Here is a 26,746-nt window from a genome sequence, read left to right as displayed (position 1 = left end):
CGTTCTTGAGTTATCGTCTGACAACCATCTGGTGGACGGACCGACAGACAGACCGACATGAGCAAAGCAATATACCCCCTCTTCTTCGAAGGGGGGCATAAAAATAAAACAAGATGTGTTTGTGAAACACAATGTCCCCCTACATGACGTTTGACCTTGTAGGATGACCTTGACCTCGTGAAGGATGACCTTGACCTTTCACCACTCAATATCAAGTTGCAATCTTCAATATTGCAAAAGTATTCATAAAATAAGCGATTTCGGCCACATATATTTGACCTCTGACTTTGAAGGATGACCTTGACCTTTCACCACTCAAAATGTGCAGCTCCATGAGATGCACATGCATGCCAAATATCAAGTTGCTATCTTTAATATTGCAAAAGTATTTATAAAATAAGCGATTTGGGCCACATATATTTGACCTCTGACCTTGAAGGATGACCTTGACCTTGACCTTTCACCATTCAAAATATGCAGCTCCATGAGATACACATGCATGCCAAATATCAAGTTGCTATCTTCAATATTGCAAAAGTATTCATAAAATGAGCGATTTTGGCCACATATATTTGACCTCTGAACTTGAAGGATGACCTTGACCTTTAACCACTCAAAATGTGCAGCTTCATGAGATACACATGCATGCCAAATATGGAGTTGCTATCTTCAATATAGCAAAAGTTATTGCAAAATGTTAAAGTTGGCGCAAACAGACCAACAGACCAACAGACAGACAGGGCAAAAACAATATGTCCCCCACTACTATAGTGGGGGACATAAAAATACATTTTTGTTTGAATCATGCTAGTGAAATGTGCTGCTTTTAAAAGTTTGAAAAACAAAATAAACGCAAATTTCCATTTTCAGAAATTCTGGAAGAGAGCCAACATGATCATGATGATTGTGACGTAAGAGACAACAAAATGAATGTGTTTACCTTTTTCAACTTCCCACTTACATTTATGTATAAGGATTTCTACAAGAAAGACACTTGCAGAGGCGTAGAAAACCACATTTGTTGTTACTCAAAAAATAAAATATCTGTCATAACTTTTCATTCATATTTAGGGGGTGTTAATTAAGTCTTTGCTCTCAAAATATACATGTAAGCTCATGTTTAGATATTTTTATTGTTTTAAAGCATATAATTCCAATGTGACATTAAACCTTATCCATTCACGTTTATAATAATGTTACTGTTATTATTAAAGCTTTCTGATGAAAGGGAGTACACATCACTTAAGTATGTTAACAGCATTATTCAGTACATGGTGTGAATGTGCAATTTAACAAAGTGACAATATAATAGTCAGTACGAAGATATAATGTTACCCACCATAACGTGACATTTGCTGCTAGTCCAAACAGATTAATATTTATAACAGAGAGTTTTGAAATGTCACAGTGAGGTTGGGTGACATAAGTTCAAGGTCACAGTAAGGTTTGGTGATATTAGGTAACAGTCACTGAAGTAAGGTGATATTAAGTTTTAAGGTCACAGTAAAGTTAGGTTATATAAAGTCAAGTTCACGGTGAGGTTGGTTGACATTACCAGGTAGGTCAAATTCACAGTAAGGTTGGGTGATATTTGGTCAAGGTCACATTTAGGATGAGTGATAATAGGTCAGGGTCATAGTGAGGTTGGGTGATATTTGGTAAAAGTCAGTAAGGTTAGGTGATAAAAGGTCTATGTTACAATGAGTTTTTGTGATATTAATTCAACATCACATAGAGGATAGGTGATATAAAGTTAAGGTCATAGTAAGGATAAGTGATATAAGGTCAAGGCCATTGTAGGGTTGGGTGATATTTGGTCAAGGTCAGTGAGGTAAGTTGATAAAAGGTCTACTTTACCATGAGTTTGGATTATACAAGTTCAAGCTCACATAGAGGATGGGCGATATTAGGTCAAAGACATAAAACGGCTGTGGGCTTTAAGTTCAAAGTCACAACGAGGCTGAGTGACATCAATTCAAGGACACAGTGAGGTTCGGTGATATAAGTTCAAGGTCACATTTAGGATGGGTGAAAAAAGTTCAAGGTCAAGGCCACAGTAAGGTTGGAAGCAATTAGGTCAAGGTCACAGTGAGGTTGGGTGATATAAGGTCAAGGTCACCATGAGGATTGGTGATATTAGGTCAAGGCCAAACTGAGGTTGGGTGATATTTGCTGAAGGACTGTGAGGTAAGATGCTTATAGGTCTAGGTTCCAATGAAGTTGTGTGATATCAGGTCATATTGATGATGTATGATATTAGGTCAAGGTCATCATGGTTTGGATGATATTAAGTTAAGGTCACAGGGAGGTTTGGTGATATTTAGTTAAGTTCACTTTGATGATTGGGGATATAAGGTCAAGGTCAGTGAGGTTGGGTGATACAAGTTCAAGGTCACATTAAGGATGGGTGATATTAGGTCAAGGTCATAGTAAGATTGTGTGATATTTAGTTAAGGTCACAGTGAGGTTGGGTGATATTAAGTAAATGTTACAGTGGGTTTATGTGATATAAATTCAATCTCACATTTAGGCTGGGTGATATTAGGTCAAGGACATAGTAAGGTTAGAGTGATATTAAGTTAAAGTCACATTGAGGTTGGATGATATAAGTGCACTGACACATTGCGGATGACTGATATTAGGTCAAGATCAAAGTTAGGTTGGGTGATATTAAGTTACGGTCACAGTGAGGTGGGATGATATAAGTTCAAGGTCACATTGACAATGGGTGATAATTAGTCAAGGTCATAGTGAGGTTGGGTGATATTTGGTCAAGGTCAGTGAGGTTAGGTGATAATAAGTCTGCATAACAATGAGGTTTGGTGATATAAGCTCAAGGTCACATTGAGGATGGATGATATTAGGTCAAGGTCACAGTGAGGTTGGGTGATATAAAGTAAAGGTCACAGTGAGATTAGGTAATATTAGGTCTACATTACCATGAAGATGAAAGATATTACATCAAGGTCTCAGCGAGATTGGGTGATAATAGGTCAAGGTCACAATAATTTTTTGTGATAATCAGTCTATGTTACAATGAGGTTGGGTGACATTTCAAGGTCACATTTAGGATGGGTTATATAAGGTCAATCTCATAGTGAGGGTGCGCAACATCAGTTCAAGGTCACAGTAAGGTAAGTTGAAATTAGGTCAAGGTCATAGTTAGGTAAGGTATATTAGTTAAGGTCACAGTAAGGTTTGGTGATATAAGTTCAAGGTCACAGTGAGATTGAGTGATATATGGTCAAGGTCACAGAGAGGATGGGTAATATTAAGTAAAGGTCACAGTAAGTTTAAGGGATAATAGGTCTACGTTACCATGAGGATGGGTGATATTAGGTCATGGCAAAAGTGAGGTTTGGTGATATAGGTCAAGGTCACAATGAAGTTGGCAAATAATAAGTCTATGTTACAATGAGGATGGGTGATATTAGGCATACATGCCATACGTCCCGGATTGTCAAGGATTGTCCCGCAGTCCCGGAAATCTGTCAAATGTCCCGGATTTTACAAAATCCAAATATACATGTACATGAACCTTATCTTACACTTAACTGCACCTCAAACCGCAGCGCCTCCATGACAATGCCTATCCGAATAGGTGACTACGCTACGTGGCAAAATCTATCAATTAACAGGGGTCCTATTATCATATCGATTGTCTCAGGTTCGTAGTCAAACCGAAAAGGCGGCATTGTTTAATGTGGTAGTTGTTAATTGGTTTTAATATACTGATTTTATGGCAGTTTGTTGGCGCACGCTTTGAATGAGCGACAACACTAATGCAGACGACGAGTGACATAATTTTCATTAGTGTGTGATTTTTATGGCAGTTTGTTGAATTAATTACTCACAACTCTAAATGTTTCATTCGATTCTTAAATGAGCAATATTCAATTTGTAATCCAAAACACACTTCAGAATTTTAATGCTTACGCGACATTAACAAATTCTAGCGTCAAATAAACAGTGCTTTGTCTCAATCAAAAGTGCGCGAAAATTATGCAGACATGTAGAACCTCGCATGGAAAGTGTGGGTGTATTTTGTGTTGTACAAAAACATGAACATCACGTCAGGTGATTTACGCGTGTTCAGTGGAAAAAAAACGCCCTGATTGGACGTTATTTCATCACATCTTTAAATAGTAACAAATATGCTAAGAAGCTTTTTATGCGGATGTGGATACGCCCACACGTTTCCTGCAGATATGTGACATGTACACAAAAGCAATTTGGTGCTCTTTTTTAACATAAAAAACACGTGACTTGTATCTAGTAACGGAAGTAGTCATGTTTAATTTGACGTCAATAGATCTTGTGTATTTCGGATAGTCTTTCGAACTTAGCAATTTATGATGTGAAAAAAATGCGTATAAAAATGCATATATGTCTATATATATAACTAAATGTATATCGGCAAAAGTCCCGGAAAATTGAGCTCAATGTCCAGGAATTGGTCTGAAAATTTATGGCATATATGTATTAGGTCAAGGTCACAGTTAGGTTGAGTGAAATAAGATATTAAGGTCACATTGAGGATGGGTGATAAAAGGTCAAGGTCACAGTGAGGTTTTGGTGATATTAGGTCAAGGTCACATCAAGGATGGGTGATAATAGGTCTATGTTACAATGATAATAGGTTTTATTAGGTCAAGGTCACAGTGAGGTTAGCTGATAATGGGTTTATGTTACAATCATGATGGTTAATATAAGGTCATGGTCACAGTGAGGTTGGGTGATTCAAGTTCAAAATCACATTGAGGAAAGATTATAATAGGTCAAGGTCAAAGTTAGGTTTGGTAATAATAAGGTATTAGCACTCTAATGAACTTTGTGAAATATTTCGTACATATTTGTCACTCCGAACATTTTCCAGGTATATTCAGAAAACAATGAATATTCGATAAATATTGCTATGAAATACTAAATTTAGGATCCGCAAGGTACATTAAATGACAACAAATATGGCTGACATTGTACGTGACAGGTTGGGTCATTATAAGGCAAAGCAAACAGCCATCTCTAAAAAGAAAGATTCATAGCAGTGTTATTTTAATTATAACTAATTATAATATATATATAATATATATTTAAATTATTGTGACTGCAGTTACACTACGTCTAGCGTGATTTCTACCATCCACAACACATCACCTTGATTCAGCCCAGAGTGGACAATTACTATCTCACCACGATACACCGTTGAACACAGTGATTTCGCCATGGCAAATTGCGGTGTCAGTCTTGGCGTTATCGGGAAATTGATCTCACGGTGGACCACCACGGTCTAGGTGGTCTGCTGTGAAATACATGTGCAACAACAACATTAAACAAATGTACGGTCTGCAATATCGAAATGTACAATGTTGTTTTTTTAAACTTTGTATGTACATGTATAACATGCACTTCATAATAAAATCACCGAATGTTCAACTCTTTTCTCTCGTGTTTGCCCTCTTGACAGAATCAATTGTTTCTGCATGAAGTTTCCCTTGTTGTTCTTAATTAAAGATTTGTTTTTTGTTAACCTTTCGAAAACCCTTGCTCGTTTGTGTACATATATAGCTCGCCAACAATTACATACAAACATGTTACATGTACATGTATTTTAATATCAGACTATTTTTGTGATTTCCTGTTTCTTTTGTTACATGTATTGGATCGAATAAATGTACATGTACAAATTCGAGACATCAGCAGTAAGTATTAAATTCCGCGATATTTTAATATCATAGTCATGCGAAAAAGATCAGTTGTCATGTTGGTGAGTGACTATTTGTATACCTGTTCTTTGTTCAATAACAAGTTCATTTTGAAACATACACTGTATGTAAAATAACGTAAAAAAAGAAATCGTAATATAAGGGTAAATATTGATTTACTTACAAAAAAAAGTTACAATAATGTTGTGCATTGAGCAAATACAATGTATATCAAATTTATAAAGTATCGATAAGAAGTGTTTTTAAGAAATCGCGGTGAATTTAACGAGTCGTAATTTCACATTTAGCTTTTTTTAAACTGGTTTACTCTTTTATTTCAGATACCACCAAGAATATGGTTTTTCGGAAAATAATGAACATAGTAACAACGCTGACGAGTTTTTTTATTATTAATATTATACACATGCATTTAAATACTGATTATATTATAAATATGATTTTGTTATACATGTATATGTATGTCTATTTATTGTACATGTGCCGTATTACAATACGAATAAAACGCTTGTTTTCTAACGAAATAATGATGGAGAATGTGATGTCTACATTCATTTACTATATCGAATAAAATGGAGAATTTGATGTCTACATGAATTTACTATATCGATTTAAATGGATAATTTGTTGTTTACATCCATACGTTTTTAAAATATGTATTGAAATGAACTTGTTATTGAACAAAACAGATCATAGTCACTTGAAAACATAACAACGGATCTTTTCTCATGCTTATGTTCTTAAAATATCACTGAAGTGAACACTTACTGCCGATGTTTCCAATTTATATTCGAATCAATACATGTAACAATATAAACAGGAGGAAGTCACTAAAATAGTCAGAATCAAATTACACGTAACATGTTGATATGTAATTATTGGCAAGCTATATGTACACAAATGAGAAAGCATTTCCGAAAGTTTTACAAAAACAAACAATTCTTTAAATAAACAACAAGTAAATCTTCACTCAGAAACTGTAGAAACAAAACATAAAGTACATCACACTTGATGTATGACATGTCAAATGATTCTGGAACGAGGGTAAACAATAGAAAATAATGACAATTGTTAACAATCAAGTTACAATGTATACAAATGTACATACAAATGTAACAAAACATTCTAGAACTTTGCAAACAACAAAACTTTGTCACAGACGTGACATATACCCCAACATGCCGCATTGACACAGACTAGTATGCATGCTGTCTTCACAAAATAAGAGAATCTAATTTTTAGCAATTTTTAAGAATTATTATGCCATTATCAATTATGGCAATTTTTTACCTTTGAACTCAGAGTGTAACCTTGAGCTGGGAGATATCAACATAATTCTTTCCTGTGACACACCGTCCAATGATAATGAACAAATGATTAGAAAATCTCACAATTAACGACATAGTTATGGCCCGGACAAGCTCATTTATCACCATTTATGCCCTTTGAACTTAAAGTGTGGCCTTGACCATGGAGATATGGACCTAATTCTTTCTCGTGACACACAATCCAGTGATGGTGAACAAATGTGCCAAATAATTTGAAAATCTCACAATGAATGACATAGTTATGGCCCAGACAAGCTCATTTATAGCCATTTTTGAATTTTGAATTCAAAGTGTGACCTTGAACTTGGAGATATCGACGTAATTCTTTCGCGCGACACACTGTCCAATGATGGTGAACAAATGTGCCAAATGATTTTAAAATCTCAGAATGAACTACATAGTTATTGCCCGGACAAGCTCATGTATGGCCATTTTTGACCTTTGAACTCAAAATGTGACCTTGACCTTGAAGATATCGATGTTATTCTTTCGCCCAACACACCGTTCAATTATGGTGAACAAATGTGCCAAAAGATTTTAAAATCTCATAATAAATGACAAAGTTATGGCCCGGACAAGCTCATTTATGGCCATTTTTGACCATTGAACTCAAAGTGTGACCTTGACCTTTGAGATATCGACATAATTCTTTCCCGCGACACACCGTCCGTTGATGGTGAACAAATGTGCCGAATGATTTTAAAATCTCACAATGAACAACATAGTTATGGCCCAGACAAGCTTTTGGGACAGACTGACAGACCGACTGACAGACGGACAGACAGACCGACCAACCGACAAAGTGACTCCTATATAGCCCATATTACCAATGGTAATGGGGGTATAATTATATGGTCTGCAATATCAAAATATACATGTTCATTCACATTTGCCTGTATTTCACTGGGAACCACCGAGGCGGCTGTGGTCCACCACGAGATCGATTACCCGATAACACCTGCGGTGTTCAGCCACTGTCAACAAGATCTATCATGATGGAAACACCTACAGATCGCCATGATTTTCCACGCTCACAAAAAATTGTCCACGGTGGGAGTGTGGTGGATGGCAGAAATCTTGCTAGACGTAGTGTAATGAGAAAAGTCAACTATTGGATGGATGGCAGTGTTGATAATTAAAAAGAAAAGGATTCATGGAAATATGGTTGCCGAGTGGTTGAAAACCAACTCTGCTTGAAAATTGATTGGCCTACTGTCAAGAATGTCAATAAGGATCATACCACAAACAAAATTTAATCTTGATGGTGAGCAGAAAGAGGGGATTAAGTGGATTTTTATTTCTGCATTGTCAGAATGTTGACTGTAGCCATGTGAACCTGGTAACATATGGAAAACCCATCACGTAAAGAAGAGCCTTCAAGAGAGGAATGTCCGATTTTGATATCAACACTTAGCTCGGAACAGGCAGGTTCATCGATTAGGCTTTTTTTTTTCCAAGTATAAAATAGTTTAATTATTCATAATTGGAGTAAAGTAGATATTGAAGAAAAAGTGCATCCAGTCAGGGATTTTTTCGTATATAATCAGGCTAATATTTGCTCACATTTTGTTTAAGAAAAGATGTAAGGGAAGAGTTCTATTGTAAATGCATGGAAATCAAGGACAGTATGTTTTAATTTTATGACAAAGTGATGTTTGTTTCCTCAAATAATCATACTTAACCAAAAATAAATACAACTTCACAGCTTTGCTAACTCCTGCCTGAAATGATATAGAACACAAACGTAAAAGCAGAAAACATTCTGCTTCCTTAAAAGGACAAAATTGTATCAAATGCAGTTGGGTGACTCCATTACTTTCTACCAGTATACATGGTTATTTACCCAATCACGCAATGTAATGCCAGTAATGGTCCATTGCCTTTAGGCATGCATCTGTCAGGTTTTACGACCTTAATCCGGTTGTGAAAAAACATGATCGAGGTGTCACCAAATAAGCGAAAACAAGACTGAAATCTGTAGAATAGCATTGTAAAATATTCTGTCCAAAAATTAAGAGACATTAATTATGGACAAAAAACCCATATGTCCAAAAATTAAGTCAAGAAAAATAATTATTTTTGCTAAAAAAGAGGGTGTCCAAAAACATTATGTCCGAAAACTTATTATGGTACATATCATAATGGATTATGTCACACTTCCCATGAAAAACTAATGTCAGTTGATACTTATGTACAAGTGCTTGTGTATTTGACATCAGTATATAATGGTTTTGTTAAATAACATGAAGAAACAGTTGTCAATTTACAGATACAACAAAGGAAAAGCTTATTTAAGCAAAAAATATCAGAAAAGAGCGTATATGTTTCTGTTAAAGGGGCCTTTTCACAGATTTTGGCATGTTTTGAAGTTTGTCATTAAATGCTTTATATTGATAAATGTTAACATTTGATCTAAAAAGCTCCAGTAAACAAGAAACCGTCTGAGACGGGGGATGCTCTCCAAAGGTTTTTTTTGTCACAATATTGCACTATATATTCAGATAAAAGGAAACGTCTTGAGTGGCATAACTTTGGACAAAATAATACGATGGATGGTTAAGCAACTTAAAAATTTCAAAGGGCCATAACTCTCTTAATAAATCATCTAACCAGAACCCACAACTGACATGCGCATCTCCTCAAGGAAGTTAAGCTTCCCAAAGCTTCATTGAATTCCAGTCAGTAGTTGGGGAGAAATAGCCCGTACAAGAATTGCACTAAATGTACAGTTTATAGAAAATTTCAAAGGGCGATAACTCTGTGAAAAATCATCCGACCATAACCGGCTGATAATATGCACATCTCCTGTTGGTAGTGAAGCTTCCCATAAAGTTTCATTGAATTCCGGTCATTAATTGCTGAGAAATAGCCCGGACAAGAATTGCACAATATGTACAAATAATGGAAAATTTCAAAGGGCCATAACTCTTTGAAAAATCATCTGACCAGAACCGTGTGATAATATGCACATCTCCTCTTGGTAGTGAAGCTTTCCTTAAAGTTTAATTGAATTCCGGTCATTAATTGCTGAGAAAAAAAACGGACAAAAATTGTGCACGGACGGACGGACACACGCACGGACAAACGAAGCGGCGACTATACGCTCCCCCAAAAATTTAGGGGGAACATAAAAATCGAGAATACAATAGAAAACAAGAGCACCGCCTTGCGGGTGCAGACCGCTCATCTATTTTCTTTTTAAAGGTGAAGGGACTCTCATTTTCAATCACAAAGGAGGGAGGAGTGGAGTGAAGAGGGGTGTATAGTGTGGGGTTGTGGACATTTATTACATTATCTTCCAAAAAAGCGAAAAAAAAAAAAAAAAAAAAAATCGGGGGGGAGAGGGGGGGGGGGAGGGGTTGGGGGGCGATGGGGGGGGGGGGGTTTGGGTGCGATGGTTGGACGGTATTTCAAACATAACCGTTTTTAAAAAAAAATGGGGGGGGGTATAGTGTGAGGGTGTGGTGGTAATTTGTGAGATGATCTTAAAAAAAAAAAAAAAAAAAAAAAAAAAAAATTGGGGGGGGTGGGTGGGGTGGGGGGGGGGGGGGTGGGGGGGGTGGGGTGGGGGCATAGTGTGAGGGTGTGGTGGTCATTTGTGATATGATCTTAATAAAATAAAAAATAAAAAATAAAATAGGGGGGGGGGGAGGGGGGGGGGGAGGGGGGGAGGGGGGGAAGGGGGAGGGCACGGGGGATGGTTTGGGTGGAGTCTATTGTGGTATGTCAGGTAAGAGTAGTTTCATCAAAGTATCAATCAAATCTAATTATAAATAAAGAAGTTATGGCAATTTTAGCAAAATTTAATAATTTGACCTTGAGAGTCAAGGTCATTCAAAGGTCAAAGTAAAATTCAAGTTGCCAGGTACAATAACCTCATGATAGCATGTAAGTATTTGAAGTTTGAAAGCAATAGCCTTGATACTTAAGAAGTAAAGTGGATCGAAACACAAAATTTAACAAGTTAACAATGACAACCAGAGTTATGCAACTTGTCCTTTTACTGTACCCTTATGATAGTTTGTGAGTGTTCCAAGTATGAAATCAATATCTATGATACTTTAGGGGTAAAGTGGACCAAAACATAAATCTTAACCAAATTTTCAATTTTCTAAGTATAAAGGGCCCATAATTCCGTCCAAATGCCAGTCAGAGTTACATAACTTTGCCTGCACGGTCCCCTTATGATAGTTCATAAATCTTGCAAGTATGAAAGCAATAGCTTTGATACTGTAGGAATAAAGTGGACCTAAACACAAAACTTAATCAAATTTTCAATTTTCTAAGTATAAAAAGGGCACATAATTCTGTCAAAATGCCAGTCAGAGTTACATTACTTTGCCTGCACAGTCCCCTTATGATAGTTAGTAAGTGTTGCAAGTATGAAAGCAATAGCTTTGATGCTTAAGGAATAAAATGGACCTAAACACAAAACTTAACCAAAATTGTCAATTTTCTTAGTATAAAAAGGGCACAAAATTCTGTCAAAATGCATGCCAGAGTTATCTAACTTTGCCTGCCCAGTCCCCTCATGATAGTAAGTAAGTGTACCAAGTTTGAATGCAATAGCATTGATACTTACTGAGAAAAGTGGAACTAAACGCAAAACTTAACCAAAATTTTCAATTTTTTAAGTATAAAAAGGGCACATAATTCTGTCAAAATGCACGCCAGAGTTATCTAACTTTGCCTGCCCAGTCCCCTCATGATAGTAAGTAAGTGTACCAAGTTTGAATGCAATAGCATTGATACTTACTGAGAAAAGTGGAACTAAACGCAAAACTTAACCAAAATTTTCAATTTTTTAAGTATAAAAAGGGCACATAATTCTGTCAAAATGCATGCCAGAGTTATCTAACTTTGCCTGCCCAGTCCCCTCATGATAGTAAGTAAGTGTACCAAGTTTGAATGCAATAGCATTGATACTTTCTGAGAAAAGTGGACCTAAACGCAAAACTTAACCGGACGCCGACGCCAACGCCAACGCCGACGCCAACGCCGACGCCAAGGTGATGACAATAGCTCATAATTTTTTTTCAAAAAATAGATGAGCTTAAAATGAACCCTCAACAGGGCTCGAACCACTGACCCCTGGTATCCTGGAGTAAAAGTCTACCACTTAATAAAATAGACCACTCGGCCATCCGTCCTCATACAAGGGCTGATGTATTTTATACTTAAGGTAAGCAACCCTAGTAGTTTCACAAAATATAACGACAACAACAGAACTCTCCAAATTATTCAATTGTTTTGCGTTGCAACGCTTTATAATTTTCCATACATGCCAGACGTCCCGATCTTGGCGGGACAGTCCTGCTTTTGGGGTGTTTGTCCCGGTGTCCCGATGTGACACAATTTGTCCTGACATTCGTACAAAATGACATATGTTCTATAAGTTCACATTAAAATTCGCTATTCAAGCTACGTCTGGCTTAAATTACCATCTCTAATCCCTTTATTGCCCCCTAACTAACAAACCACATCTACTAGTCGAGTGATCCAGTGTTGTTTTTGACACCTTATCAGTGCTCTATCGGCAAATTATTGATTTTATTGGACATTCACACCATGGTGTTTGTATGATAGGAGTCGCTAATTGCTAGCGATAGATGCATCGTAGTGAATTAAACGCAGACTGCTTTAGTATTTTATGGCCTACATCAAATCCAAAGATTCTATAACGCAATATTCTGTGTATTATACCACCAGAGGCAAAAAAAACTGTCAAAACACCAGTTGTGTACATCAAAAAAAGGGAGCGCTGACCAATACACATTGATGTTTCATATAACTTTACTTTCATTTTTTGACCGATTTTCAGAAAATAATTTGTACCTATTGCATCAATCTAAATTTAGAGCTAATTGATGGTTGGTTGAATAAAAACAGTGCTCGTTGCGCGCACATCGCGTTGAACGATTACACATGCCTCTGTCTCAAATATAAGTCAAATAGCGGCATGCCCTACATTTCACGTTATGGATTCATCCGCATAGTGCACGTGTGTGTTTACTTCCGGAAAATGGTGAACGTCTGTGTTCATGAAATTCGTACACACATTTGTCGTCAATATTTGCCCGAAATTATGAGGTTTTGTAATTAATATACTGATTACTGACTACAGTAAAGGTGGCAAGATAGATCGTTTTAGGTGTCCCGCTTTTTGGTCAAATGTCTCGATATTTTTAATGGAATGTCCCGATTTGGACCTGAACATTTCTGGCATGTATGAATTTTCAGGTTTTCAAATTGTCAAAAGATGCATATAATGGCTATTTTAGAGCATGGTAAATGTTCAGTATTACGTTTTCCTCAAAAATATCATAACTTAAACGAAAATTTGGGAATCTGTCACAACTTTTTTTTATTTTGTCAATTCATCATAACTTGAAAAGGCCCCTTTAATAAATAAAATGGTTAAAATTCTTGATATACAATTTGTTATTTTGCATATAAAATATTTTTGACTGAAACTTATTGAAGTACTTATGAACCTACCTGAATATAACTAGTAGTCATATTAGAGTGCTTATACCTTAAGTACAGGTTACAGTGAGGTTGGATGATATGGATGATATGGATGATATGGATGAATAGGGACAGGCCATAAGCACCAACAATGTACCGGTAAGTATCAAATAGCTATAGCAATAGTTTGTTGGTGCAAGGCAAAACAGTCAAATCTGAATTGAACTAGAGCCTTTGTCACAGACATGCCGAATACCCCCACATTCCGCATGGAACACAGAATATTTTGCATGTTATCTTAAAAAAAATTCAAAATACAACTTCTGAATAAGTTTGGTGAAGTTGGATGAAAACTACTTAAATAAGAGAGCGGACACCATGCTCAATATTTAAAACGCACTAAGTGACCCAGTGACCTAGTTTTTGACCTGACATGACCCATAATCGAACTTGGCCTAGACATCATCTAGATACAACATCTGACCAAGTTTGGTGAAGATCGGATGAAAACAACTTGAATTAGAGAGCGGACACTTAATACGGACCGACAGACAGACAGACAGACCGACAGACCCACAGACAGGCTCACTCCTATATACCCCCCTTAACTTCGTTTGTGGGGGTATAAATACAAATCATGAGGAAATTATGGTGAGTAAATGAATGATTCTTAAGACTATCTCAAGTCAATTATATTCGTTAAAATAAAAAATAAAAACAGACTAAAAACAAGATGCGTTTGTGAAACACAATGTTCCCCTATATGATGTTTGACCTTGAAGGATGACCTTGACCTTGTGAAGGATGACCTTGACCTTGACCTTTCACCACTCAAAATGTGCAGCTCCATGAGATACACATGCATGTAAAATATAAAGTTGCTATCTTCAATATTGCAAAATAATTCATAAAATAAGCGATTTGGGTCATATATATTTGACCTCTAACCTTGAAGGATGACCTTGACCTTGACCTTTCACCACTCAAAATGTGCAGCTCCATTAGATGCACATGCATGCCAAATATCAAGTTGCTATCTTCAATATTGCAAAAGTATTTATAAAATAAGCGATTTGGGCCACATATATTTGACCTCTGACCTTGAAGGATGACCTTGACCTTGACCTTTCACCACTCAAAATGTGCAGCTCCATGAGATACACATGCATGCCAAATATCAAGTTGCTATCTTCAATATTGCAAAAGTATTCATAAAATGAGCGATTTTGGCCACATTTATTTGACCTATGACCTTGAAGGATGACCTTGGCCTTGACCTTTCACCACTCAAAATGTGCAGCTTCATGAGATACATATGCATGCCAAATATGAAGTTGCTATCTTCAATATAGCAAAAGTTATTGCAAAATGTTAAAGTTGGCGCAAACAGACCAACAGACCAACGGACCAACAGACAGACAGGGCAAAAACAATATGTCCCCCACTACTATAGTGGGGGACATAATATGAAACCGTCTGAGACGGGTGATGCTCCCCAAAGTTTTTTTTTGTCACAATATTGCACTATATTTTCAGATAATAGGAAACGTCTTGAGGGGGATGGTTAAGCAATTTAAAAATTTCAAAGGGCCATAACTCTCTTAATAAATCATCTAACTGGAACCCACAAATAGCATGCGCATCTCCTCAAGAGAGTTAAGCTTCCCATAAAGCTTCATTGAATTCCAGTCAGTAGTTGGGGAGAAATAGCCCGTACAAGAATTGCACTATATGTACAGTTTATAGAACATTTCAAAGGGCCATAACTCTGTGAAAAATCATCCGACCATAACCGGCTGATAATATGCACATCTTCTGTTGGTAGTGAAGCTTCCCATAAAGTTTCATTTAATTCCGGTCATTAATTGCTGAGAAATAGCCCGGACAAGAATTGCACTAAATGTACAAATAATGGAAAATTTCAAAGGGCCATAACTCTGTGAAAAATCATCCCAACAGAACCTGCTGATAACATGCACATCTCCTCTTGGTAGTGAAGCTTCCCATAAAGTTTCATTGAATTCCGGTCATTAGTTGCTGAGAAATAGCCCGGACAAGAATTGAACTATATGTACAGTTAATGGAAAATTTCAAAGGACCATAACCCTGTGAAAAATCATTTGACCAGAACCCGCTGATAATATGCACATCTCATATTGGTAGTGAAGCTTCCCATTAAGTTTCATTGAATTCCGGTCATTAGTTGCTGAGAAATACCGCTAATGGAAAATTTCAAAGGGCCATAACTCTGTGAAAAATCATCCGACCAGAACCCGCTGATAATATGCACATCTCCTCTTGGTAGTGAAGCTTCCCATACAGTTTCATTGAATTCCGGTTATTAGTTGCTGAGAAATAGCCCTGACAATAATTGCACAATATGTACAGTTAATGGAAAATTTCAAAGGGCCATAACTCTGTGAAAAATCATCCGACCAGAACCCGCTGATAATATGCACATCTCCTCTTGGTAGTGAAGCTTTCCATAAAGTTTCATTGAATTCTGGTCATTATTTGCTGAGAAATAGCCCGGACAAAAATTTTGCACGGACGGACACACGGACGGACACACGGACGGACACACAGACGGACACACGGACGGACAGACGAAGCCGCAACTATATGCTCCCCCCAAATTTTTTTGGGGAGGCATAATGAAGTATTGACAATAGCATTTATATTTATAAATCTTTGCTCATATTCAAAACTGACACGTCATTAACAAGAGTGTCAAACTGTTACAAGATAAGCCCGTTTGAAGGTTTTGGACAACAATGGTGATTGTTTTCAACACACTAAGTGATCCTGTGACTTTTTTTTGACCCAGCATGACCCATATTTGAACTTGACCTAGATATCATCTAGACACAACTTCTGACCAAATTTGGTGAAGATTGGATAAAAACTGCTTCAATTATAGAGCGGACACCATGCTAAATGCTTAAAATGCACTAAGTGACCTCGTGACCTAGTCTTTTGACCCAGCATGACCAATACTAGAACTTGACCTAGATATCATTTAGACACAACTTCTGACCAAATTTGGTGAATATCAAATGAAAACTACTTCAATTAGAGAGCAAACACCATGCTAAATTCTTGAAATGCACAAAGTGACCCTGTGACCTAGTTTTTGACTCTGCATGACCCACATTCGAACTTGACCTAGATATTGTCTAGATACATCTTCTGACCAAATTTGTTGAAGATAGGATGAAAACTACTTCATTTAGAGAGCAGACACCATGCTAAATGCTTGAAATGCACTAAATGACCTCGTTACCTAGTATTTAACCCTGCACAACCCATATTTGAACTTGACCTAGATATCATTTTGGTGCACTTTCTGACCAAATTTGGTATAGATCGGATGAAAATTACTACAAATAGAGTGGACAACATGCTAAATCCTTGAAATGCACTAAGTGACCATGTGACCTAGTTTTTGACCTGGCATGACCCATATTCGAACTTGACCTAGATATTGTCTACATACAACTTTTGACCAAATTTGGTAATGATTGGAGGAAAACTATTGGAATAAAAGAGCGGACACTGCTGTGGACGCTGCCCGCCCCTTGCCGCCCGTCAAGGGTGATCTTATTATACGTCCCGTTTTCATAGGGCGTATAAAAAGCACTATCATTTATTGTAAACTAACATAAAATTGTTTGAAAAACAGGCAAAAAATAATACTACATTACACTAAAGCAGCAAATGGCTTACTGTTTGTCGGCCATATTTGTCGCCCATAAATCCCCAGACGGGGGCCATAATGCACATTCCTATGAAAACCACCTGAAAGCAGTCAGTATTAATCATATCAAACACTTTGTAACATACTTGTTGCACATTATTATTCTGTATTTATGTATCATGATAAGGTGAATTTCCTACAGATGATAAGATCAGCTGATGTCATTCTTATTCACTTTGTGTAATAACAATAAACATACATTATCAAAAGGTGACCCTAAACCATAAACTTAAGGGAACAAATGTGCAAAACGCAAACATGTATGTAAGATGTTTAAACCCATTCCCACTCAGAAGCAAAGTGAAATAGCTATGTGCAAACAGCATAAAACCAGAACAGCCTGTCTGCGAGTAACTCGCAGTCTGTTCAGGTTTTATGTGGTTTGCTGCTCATCAGTACCTAAGGGTTAGAAATGATGCCTTCAAAACTTGACTCTAGTAAGAAAGGTCTTTAATTAAAATTAACTTCCACAGGGACTACAAATATGTAAAAACATGAATCTAAGTGGAAACGGGTTAAGCTATAATGTTCTATTCATATGAATGGTTAATTAATGAATGAACAATGATTTGAAGTTGTCTTGCAAAGAGGTTTAACCCTGTGATCATGAACAAAAGTGGTTTCACAGCAATACATGAGAACACTTGAATTTTATTGAGCGTTAAACAAACATACAGCAAACATAATTTAGATTCCAACATAATCTGACAAATATCATAATGAGACAATCAACACAGAATTTGTGCTGTTTATCGGCATGCTTAACAACAACAAATGTGTTTTTTGTGTATGTAAAGAAAAGTGTGTACCATTTAACATAAATGGAAAATATATATTGTTGTTATTCTGTCAATAATCAGCAACTTGGGAGTTCTTAACAACAGTAAATTTATTCTTTCTCTATAGTAGCAAATATATGAAGTGTTTTCCTTTAACTGCAATGTAATGGTTACCGTGGTGATGAAGGCAACTTGGAACTGTTCAAGCTGCCACTCACAGCGCAGTACTGGGGATAACACAGCCAGCAGCATCATCTCCAGAGAGTCTGCAGCCTGTGATACAACATACAGGAATTGAGCAATCCAGCCGCATTCAACGAGAACAGGGCTTAATGTATGTGCTTAAAGCGTCGTCCCAGATTAGCCCATACAGTCCTCACTGGCTAATCAGGGACGACACTTTACGCTTTGACTGGATTTTCATCTACATGACGCTTCTTTTTAACAAAAAATGTGAGTAAAGCAGAATTGTTGTCCTTGATTAATTAAGTTATTCAACAAAAGCTAAGAAAACACTTACCACAAAGCCTAACTTTTATTACATTAAAAGGGTTTAATAATGCATTAAGAAACACACCATCCAAGTAATTGATATACAAAATGAATAATAGCAATTTATTAGCCATAAATATTAGAAAGTTGTTTTCTGTATTTATTTCAACACCTGAAAAGATTTATTACCGTAAAGAGTCCACAGATAATGTAGAGACGAATTTGGAAGAGTCCGAAGCCAATAGCCTCAACCCCCTCCTCAGCTGTAAAAGTGGTCTTGGCCAACCCAGAAGTCCTCTGCTTATAAATCGCCACTTCATCATCTGAGTTTTCTTTGATGAGGGCCACTGATTCAAGTTCTTTGAAGTTGTAAAAGACGATGAGAAAATGGATAAAAAATACTATTCTTTAACCTTGCTCTGGGAAAATGGGGCTTTATGCAGTCCACACAGGCTAATCAGGGACAACACTTTCCCCCTAAACTGGGCTTTCACTAAGAATTAACTTCCTTTAACCCTTTGCATGCTGGGAAATTTGTCGTCTGCTAAAATGTCGTCTGCTGATTTTCTAAAATTAGCATTTTCTTCGATTTTTTTCCAAAGAATACTATCAGAATAGCAAACAGTTTGGATCCAGATGAGACGCCACGTTCTGTGGCGTCTCATCTGGATTAAAACTGTTTGCACAGGCCTTCAAAATTCGGTTCCCGCACTGAAAGAGTTAAATAAAAAATATCATAAAAAGCACAAACGATGTCCCTGAATAGCCTGTGCGGACTGCTTAGGGTTAACCAAGTCAATACTCAACACAGCAAGCCCCCTTTTTTCCTAGGCAAGGCTTATTTATAAATTGATGGTATGAAATTAATATTAGACAAATATACATGCATTGATATTGTACCCATTTAGAATCAGTTTGTAAATTGTACATCCCCAAATTGTACAAATTGTATTAATTGACATACAGTCCACTCTCGTTATCTCGACATCGGATATCTCTATATTCTTGATATGTCGAAGTAAGCTCAATGTCCCATTTTTTTCCTTCTTTATCTATATAAATAAACATCGCTTATCTCGATTTTCGTTATGTTGAATAATTCGATATGTCGATAAAAAAATTTGTCCCGAGTCCCGATTTAACATGTATTTACTGTGGTTTATCTCGAAGTGCTTGCGCAAATCAACTTTAATGTTTAGCAAACCTGTTTAGTCTGGAGGGATATACATGAGTAGATTAAACCCTCCAAAACTTACCATCTTGGAAATCTGGTGATGAACCATCAACTTTTGAATATCTGACTCTGCTTTTCACCATTATTCCTTAATGGTCTAGTGCAGTGTGCCGCCTTTTCAAAGGTCAGATTGCAGCAGCTACAACATTTAATCTGCTTACATCTGTCTTGGATAAATGTGTCTAAAAAAAAATTCAAACTTCAATTCAGTTGAAGACAAGCTTGAAGAGCCCTTGTATGGACCTGTAGTAACAGCTATAAAAGGTCTGCTGTATGTCATGACCTTAATCACAATTTGAATGAGGCTGCTGCAGGCACTACATTAAGCAATTAAAAGCCTATAAACACTCAAAATCAACGAATATTTCTTACAATATTTCAAAAATGAAGTTAACACATAAACAATAAATGTTCCTTATACAGGGTCCAGGATCACATGACTTTATGGGGTTCACCCTTGAACTTTAATGGATGTAAACACACTGGTAAGTGGTGCTTTTTTTCAAATAACTTTTTAAAACAATTTTTCTGAAGAATTTGAACTAGTGCATAAAAGACCATTTTTTATGCCGCTTTTAGCAATGTAAAAAACTTGGCAATTACTTTATTTAATAAGCCTGTGTCTTTGGCAAACAATTCGATGTGGAATGATTTCATATACACGGTTGTGCTGCATGCAACATGAAATTTTGGCACCAATTTCAGGCATATTTAATAACATATTCTAAAATCTTAAGATATCGGCACTAACTGCAAGAAAAACTGTCTTTTATGCACTAAAGATTTTTGCAAACATATTTCAATTACTTGAGATATTTGCAAAAACAAAGTTCTTAACAGTGTGTTTTCATTCTGTCCAGTCCGTGTGTAAACCACTGTGAACCGTTGATCCTGGGCCCTGGTATAGCAATAGCCAAAACTTCCACACTAGATGTTCCATCGTGGTCTGGTAACATAGAATTAACTCGATACAAAATGCTTGTTTGTATTTTTTGGTATTCCAATATATTCCATGTGAATTTCCGGATTTGATATCTGAACATTTATGAGCGAACACGAGATTTGCTTAAGGGCAGCTTTGGAAGCACAATGTAGCTCACATGAATACGTTGTTCTGTCATAATCAATCAGTTTAATATAAAATGTATTTATTTACTAAAGGGCTTGTGCTGCCATTCACCAAATTAGCCAATTGCTACAATATGTAAAATTCAACTAAAGAAGCTTGCATTTGGCATCAATATTTTTTCATACCCAACCCCCAAAATAGCCACTTGAAGTGAGTTGTATTTCTACGTCCTATGATCAATTTGGCTCCAGAAAAGTGTATGCCAGGGGTAAATTACTGGTAAATGATGAGCCATTGCTTAATTTGAAATTACAAAAGTAAAAATCAGTAAGCAAAAGTTACTGCTTTAATTTCTAAACAAGGGCTGTTTGTAAAACATGCATGCCCCCCATATGGGCTGTCAGTTGTAGTGGCAGCCATTGTGTGAATACTTTTTTTGTAACTGTGACCTTGACCTTTGACCTAGTGACCTGAAAATCAACAGGGGTCATCTTCCAATAATGGTCAATGTACCTATGAAGTTTCATGATCCTAGGCGTAAGCTTTCTTGAGTTATCATCCGGAAACCATTTTACTGTGTCGAGTCTTTGTGACCTTGACCTTTGAACTAGTGACCTGAAAATCAATAGGGGTCATCTGCGAGTCATGATCAATGAACCTATGAAGTTTCATGATCCTAGGCGTAAGCTTTCTTGAGTTATCATCCGGAAACCATTTTACTGTGTCGAGTCACCGTGACCTTTGACCTAGTGACCTGAAAATCAAAAGGGGAAATCTGCGAGTCATGATCAATGTACCTAGGAAGTGTCATGATCCTTGGCATAAACATTCTTGAGTTATCATCCGGAAACCATTTTGCTAGTTTGAGTCACCGTGACCTTGACCTTTGACATAGTGACCTCAAAATCTATAGGGGTCATCTGCAAGTCATGATCAATGTACATATTAAGTTTCATTATCCTAGGCGTAAGCCATCTTGAGTTATCATCCGGAAACCATTTTACTGTGTCGAGTCACCATGACCTTGACCTTTGACCTAGTAACCTGAAAATCAATAGGGGTCATCTGTGAGTCATGATCAATGTACATATTAAGTTTCATTATCGTAGGCGTAGGCGTTCTTGAGTTATCATCCGGAAACCATTTTACTGTGTCGAGTCACCGTGACCTTGACCTTTGACCTAGTGACCTGAAAATCAATACGGGTCATCTGCAAGTCATGATCAATGTACCTTGGAAGTTTCATGATCCTAGGCATAACTGTTATTGAGTTATCATCCGGAAACCATTTTTCTGTGTCAAGTCACCGTGACCTTTGACCTGTGACCTGAAAATCAATAGGGTTCATCTGCGAGTCATGATCAATGTACCTTTGAAGTTTCATGATCCTAGGCATAAGCGTTCTTGAGTTATCATCCGGAAACCATTCGGTGGACGGACCGACGGACGGACGGACGGACAGACTGACCGACCGACCGACATGAGCAAAACAATATACCCCCTCTTCTTCAAAGTGGGGCATAATAATTGTATTTGTATAACATAAAGAAAATTTACAGCATACACAGAAAGCGTTTTTAGTTATAAATTTTAACTGGTTTGACAACATCAAACATAATTAATTAAACAGGTTTTTGGTAGTTTGTCATCTTTGGCTTTTGGTCCTCAACAAGTATTCAATACCAATGCCAAAAGCAAATGTTAACAAAAACACTCCCAATAAGAAAAAAACCTCCAAATTAAAAAAATGTTCAAAAAGTAGTGTCTAATGATAATTTTATCTCAAGTTTATTTAAATTACATTTTAAACAGTTTTTGACTATAATTTACAAGATTTTTTCTTATCATTTTAATTATTATTAACAGTAGCGTCTAATATTATATCATTTTTTAATCTGACAGTGGACATTTCACACCACAAATTTACAATTTTGAAATTGCATTTTTCCCAAAATGGCCAGGAAAATGCCTGTACAAGAGTTAACAATATTGAAAGAAGAAACTCAAACCTGTTGTATTTCTTTTTCAGTAAAATGCACATTAGCAATATAAGACCGTTACTTGTGCTATTTTCCTTATTTTCCTTTAGTTAAATCACAATTGATCCTGAACCAGTGCTGCCCATTAATCTTCTTTAAATGTAAAGACTATTTTGATTTGATGATTATCAAAATGTGTGTAATATTATGGCTAAGTGATTATTAGATCATTTCGTAAAGCTTAGAGAATCAGTCAAATTTATGCACAGATGTTGAGGCTGTTATTTCATATGTTTTTACTGAGTTATGGCCTTGAAAATGTTTGAAATAAAATTGTGTTTTTTTCTAAAAAAATCTTTTTTAAAGATGCACATGTTAACAGGGCATATGACTATAAAGAGAAAAATTATCCAGGCAAGTGTGGCTCGTAAAGGATGTTGTCTCCTAGCCCCCCCCAGGCTCCAAGTCAAAGTCCCATTTTACATGACTTGTTCCTGCATGTTCTACCCTCCCATATGAACAGGGAGGCACGCGTATACGGGAGCTTACCGCGTTTAAGTGAGAAAGTTGTTGCAAAACTTCAAAGATGGCGTCGTTTAAGTGTATTTCGTGAAGGAGAAGCGGATATTTTCACCCGGTAAGCCAGTTTATATTTATATTTCTTTTAAATGAATAAGCCCTTTCGGCTCTACGGTGTTTGTGCTCCCCTCGGTTTTTTGTTTCAAAACCGTAGACGTCGGAATAAAAAAGTTATTGAAGCAAAACCGCCGACAAATATGTTGATCTTCGAGATGTTGGATGTTCGAATATCATTTTCTCTCATAATAAACAGTATTTGTGCATGTGTACAGTAAAATTAACATAAATCACGAATATTTTATTATCTCGACGCGTTGCTATGTCTAATAATTCATTTAATGCCAAATTATAACGGGTTAACCCTCATTTTTGGAACTAAACTTCCTTTTAAGCACATTTTGGGACCTGACTTCCAATTGATTAACAGCTCTTTCCTATGTTACAAGGTTTTATGCGAAATAACTTTTGTGAATGAATTCCGCATTGGTGCGAATGTCTTGGAAAACATTTTCACTTGAAGAAATCAAGAGTCTTCTTTTTTCTATTAATTGTTTTATTATTAATTTGTATTATTATATGTTTTATCGCGTACTTAACGCTAACATTTAGTGTGTGTAATATAAGACATTCGACGGTATCATAAACACAGTGTAATTCTTACCTGTTTATTTTAACACATATGGACATACTTATGTTTGAATATGCATTCAACGGAATACTATGCTTACTTTTTCCAGATATCAAGACGCTAGTTATATATGTTGAGGATGCCAAGATTAAAAAAGACGGCGTAACGAAGTGTGTACCGCTCTAGAATGCGAAAGGTACATAAAAACCCACCAATCAAACAAAAAAGATTACGTCGAAGTACCTTGCCAAACAATCACATATACGTGCAATAAAAGTGTAATGAAAACAGAAGAGGGTAAAGCCGGTTTGATACTAGTATAAGGTTGATGTAACAAAATACTGCCATTGTTGCGATTTGGAATACATGAAGCAATTTGGAATACCTGACATCTGCTTAGAAGATGCATATCTGTGGATGTTTTTTTTATGATACTTAAATATGAATTGTTTATTTAATACAATGACATTTGACGCGTTTTACCATAACGATACTGATACATGTATGTGACTTTGATGTAACACATTTTGGACGACCTTTTAAACCAGTTCTGAGTTGGTCACTATATTATAATCGCAAAAAGTGAATTTGTATTGGATAGAAAGATCTGTGCAAATGCAATACACGATATGATTTCAGTAGAAGTGATCAATATAATTTTTATACATGTATGTTTTTTCTCTTTTATACCTATGTGAATACATATTATTTATGACTGTTGTATTGAGGGAATAAAGTATTGGTTCACTTAGAAAGATTATTTCGTTTGTTCCTATCATTGCCTTCTAATCGTTAGTAATGTTAATATAATGTCATATGCATAACGATTTAAATCCGACCCAAATCTTTTTTTTATCATGTATGTAAGTGCTGAATACAATTGAAAATTTATGCAGAGACATCATAGGAAGAAATGACGTAACACAGATAATGGTTTATTTACATAACAAAGTGAGAAACTAGCATCATGACATATACGGAATAAAACGTGTAAGTAAGTAGCACTCATAGCAATTATATGTCAGACGTGTCTATGTAGACTTTAGAAATAAAACAAAAACACTACAAACATCAGCTGTACATGTTTTGTTATGTTCGTGTTTTTTATTTGCTGTTTTAGTCCGGCTCTGTTGAAGGATTCTTTCTTGCATATTCTACATTTAAACTCATGTGGTCCATGAATGGGGCATGATATCTCAATCCTCCCCTGATGTAAAATTCCTGATTACATATACTGCAACGAAAGATGCACTTATTTTCACCCTTTAACCTGCATCATCTGAAAAGACAGTAAAAGAATGGTTAAAAAAAGTTCATAGCAGAATAAGGTCGACACGTCATAAAATACATGGAATTAATTATAATATAACTGAAAGATAAACGTTCAATTATCTCGTACATCAGCAACCACACAACCCATCTTCTTGTAAATAGGTGAATTGTTTCAATTGGTCGGCAGGTTTTTCGAACAGCATTATTATTATTCTACAGTAAGTAACGTGATTAAGAAAACACTTATATTGCACCACGTAACATGCTATAAAACTATAATATTGAAGTACACATATACACTTTATTTAAGATGGGTAGGTATATCATGTCAAGCTCTTTTACATATGAAAGAGCTGTTTGTCATTTGGAAGTCAGGTTCCAAAATGTGCTTAAAAGGAAGTCAGTTCCAAATAAGGGGGTTAAACCAATAATGTTTGCCAATAAATTAATTATCAGTGATAAAACGGCGTCGGTAAAATGAAATAATCATGGTTTTATTTATATTTTACTGTTCAGGTGTGTCAATACTGTGTATTATAAGAGAAAATGATATTTGTACATCCAATTTCTCGAACATCCCGTAAGTAGACAACAGATTTGTGGACGGTTTTCCTTCAATAACTTTTTTATCCCGACTTCTACGATCTGGAAACAAAAAACCAAGGGAAGCACACACACCGGAGAGCCAAAACATCGTATTCATTTAAAATAATTATAAATACAAAGGGGTTTACCGGGTGAAAATATCCTGCCTTCCTTTAAGAAAATCCAACAAACGACGCCATCTTTGAAGTTTTGCAACAACTTTCTCACTTAAACGCAGTAAGCTCCCGTATAAGCATGCCCCCCTGTATGAAGAAAGACTAAAATTCCTTAGTCTACCAACTCTGGAGTACCGAAGAGATAGGAGTGATATGATTACACTGTACAAGTCTATTTACGGATTGGACGACCTAAAATGGAGCAATATATTCAACTTGGCTCAAGGGAATTTGAGAGGTCATCACCTAAAATTCATCAAAATAAAGTGCCATCATAATGTAAAGCTATATTCATTTGGAGCTAGGACAGTGAACATGTGGAATGCACTTTCAGAAGAAACAGTCTCTGCAACATTCCTGAATGTGTTCAAATTGCATTTGAACAAAGAGAACTGGAAAACGAAAAAAAATTAAACAATTGTGTAGCGCACTCTATGTCGCATATAAACATTTTTCAGAAGAGGGGCCACGATAGACTTTGTCTAATATTACGGCCCGAAGATCAAGGTAAATCATGTTGATGTCTGAAGTTATGAGAGCAAAAAACAAAACCGAAAAAATCCCTGTGACGCGGTATCGGGTCCGTTCGCCCTAGTTACACGTTCGCCCTGGGTCCGTTCGCCCTGGGTTTGTTCGCCCTATATTATCATTTCCATATCGGGGTATGAACACCTTGTACA

The 26,746-nt window shown here is 36.3% G+C and overlaps 1 protein-coding gene across 50 annotated transcripts in view; it reads right to left on the bottom strand.

The window, feature by feature from the left end:
* The window catches only part of LOC127833244 (putative transporter SVOPL), a 77,504-nt gene that overhangs the window by 48,066 nt on the left and 2,692 nt on the right, over positions 1-26,746 (bottom strand). For 49 of the 50 annotated variants that reach the window (XR_008027369.1, XR_008027330.1, XR_008027368.1 and 46 more), the window contains exons 2-6: positions 19,801-19,960; positions 18,734-18,903; positions 18,227-18,325; positions 17,243-17,314; positions 8,731-8,769 (exon numbers count right to left, since the gene is read on the bottom strand). Coding sequence is in view for 12 of the 50 variants with exons in the window: in XM_052358575.1 (XP_052214535.1) it covers positions 8,731-8,769; positions 17,243-17,314; positions 18,227-18,325; positions 18,734-18,903; positions 19,801-19,861 (441 nt within the window). In the remaining 38 variants the exon portion in view is untranslated. The remainder of the gene's footprint in view (positions 1-8,730; positions 8,770-17,242; positions 17,315-18,226; positions 18,326-18,733; positions 18,904-19,800; positions 19,961-26,746) is intronic. The other variant, XM_052358608.1, reaches the window with a different exon arrangement.

Source organism: Dreissena polymorpha, chromosome 1 (genome assembly GCF_020536995.1).
Source record: "Dreissena polymorpha isolate Duluth1 chromosome 1, UMN_Dpol_1.0, whole genome shotgun sequence".
Taxonomy (NCBI): Eukaryota; Metazoa; Mollusca; class Bivalvia; order Myida; family Dreissenidae; genus Dreissena; species Dreissena polymorpha.
Note: the sequence above shows the minus strand (reverse complement) of the source record. Positions and strands in the feature narration are given on the sequence as shown.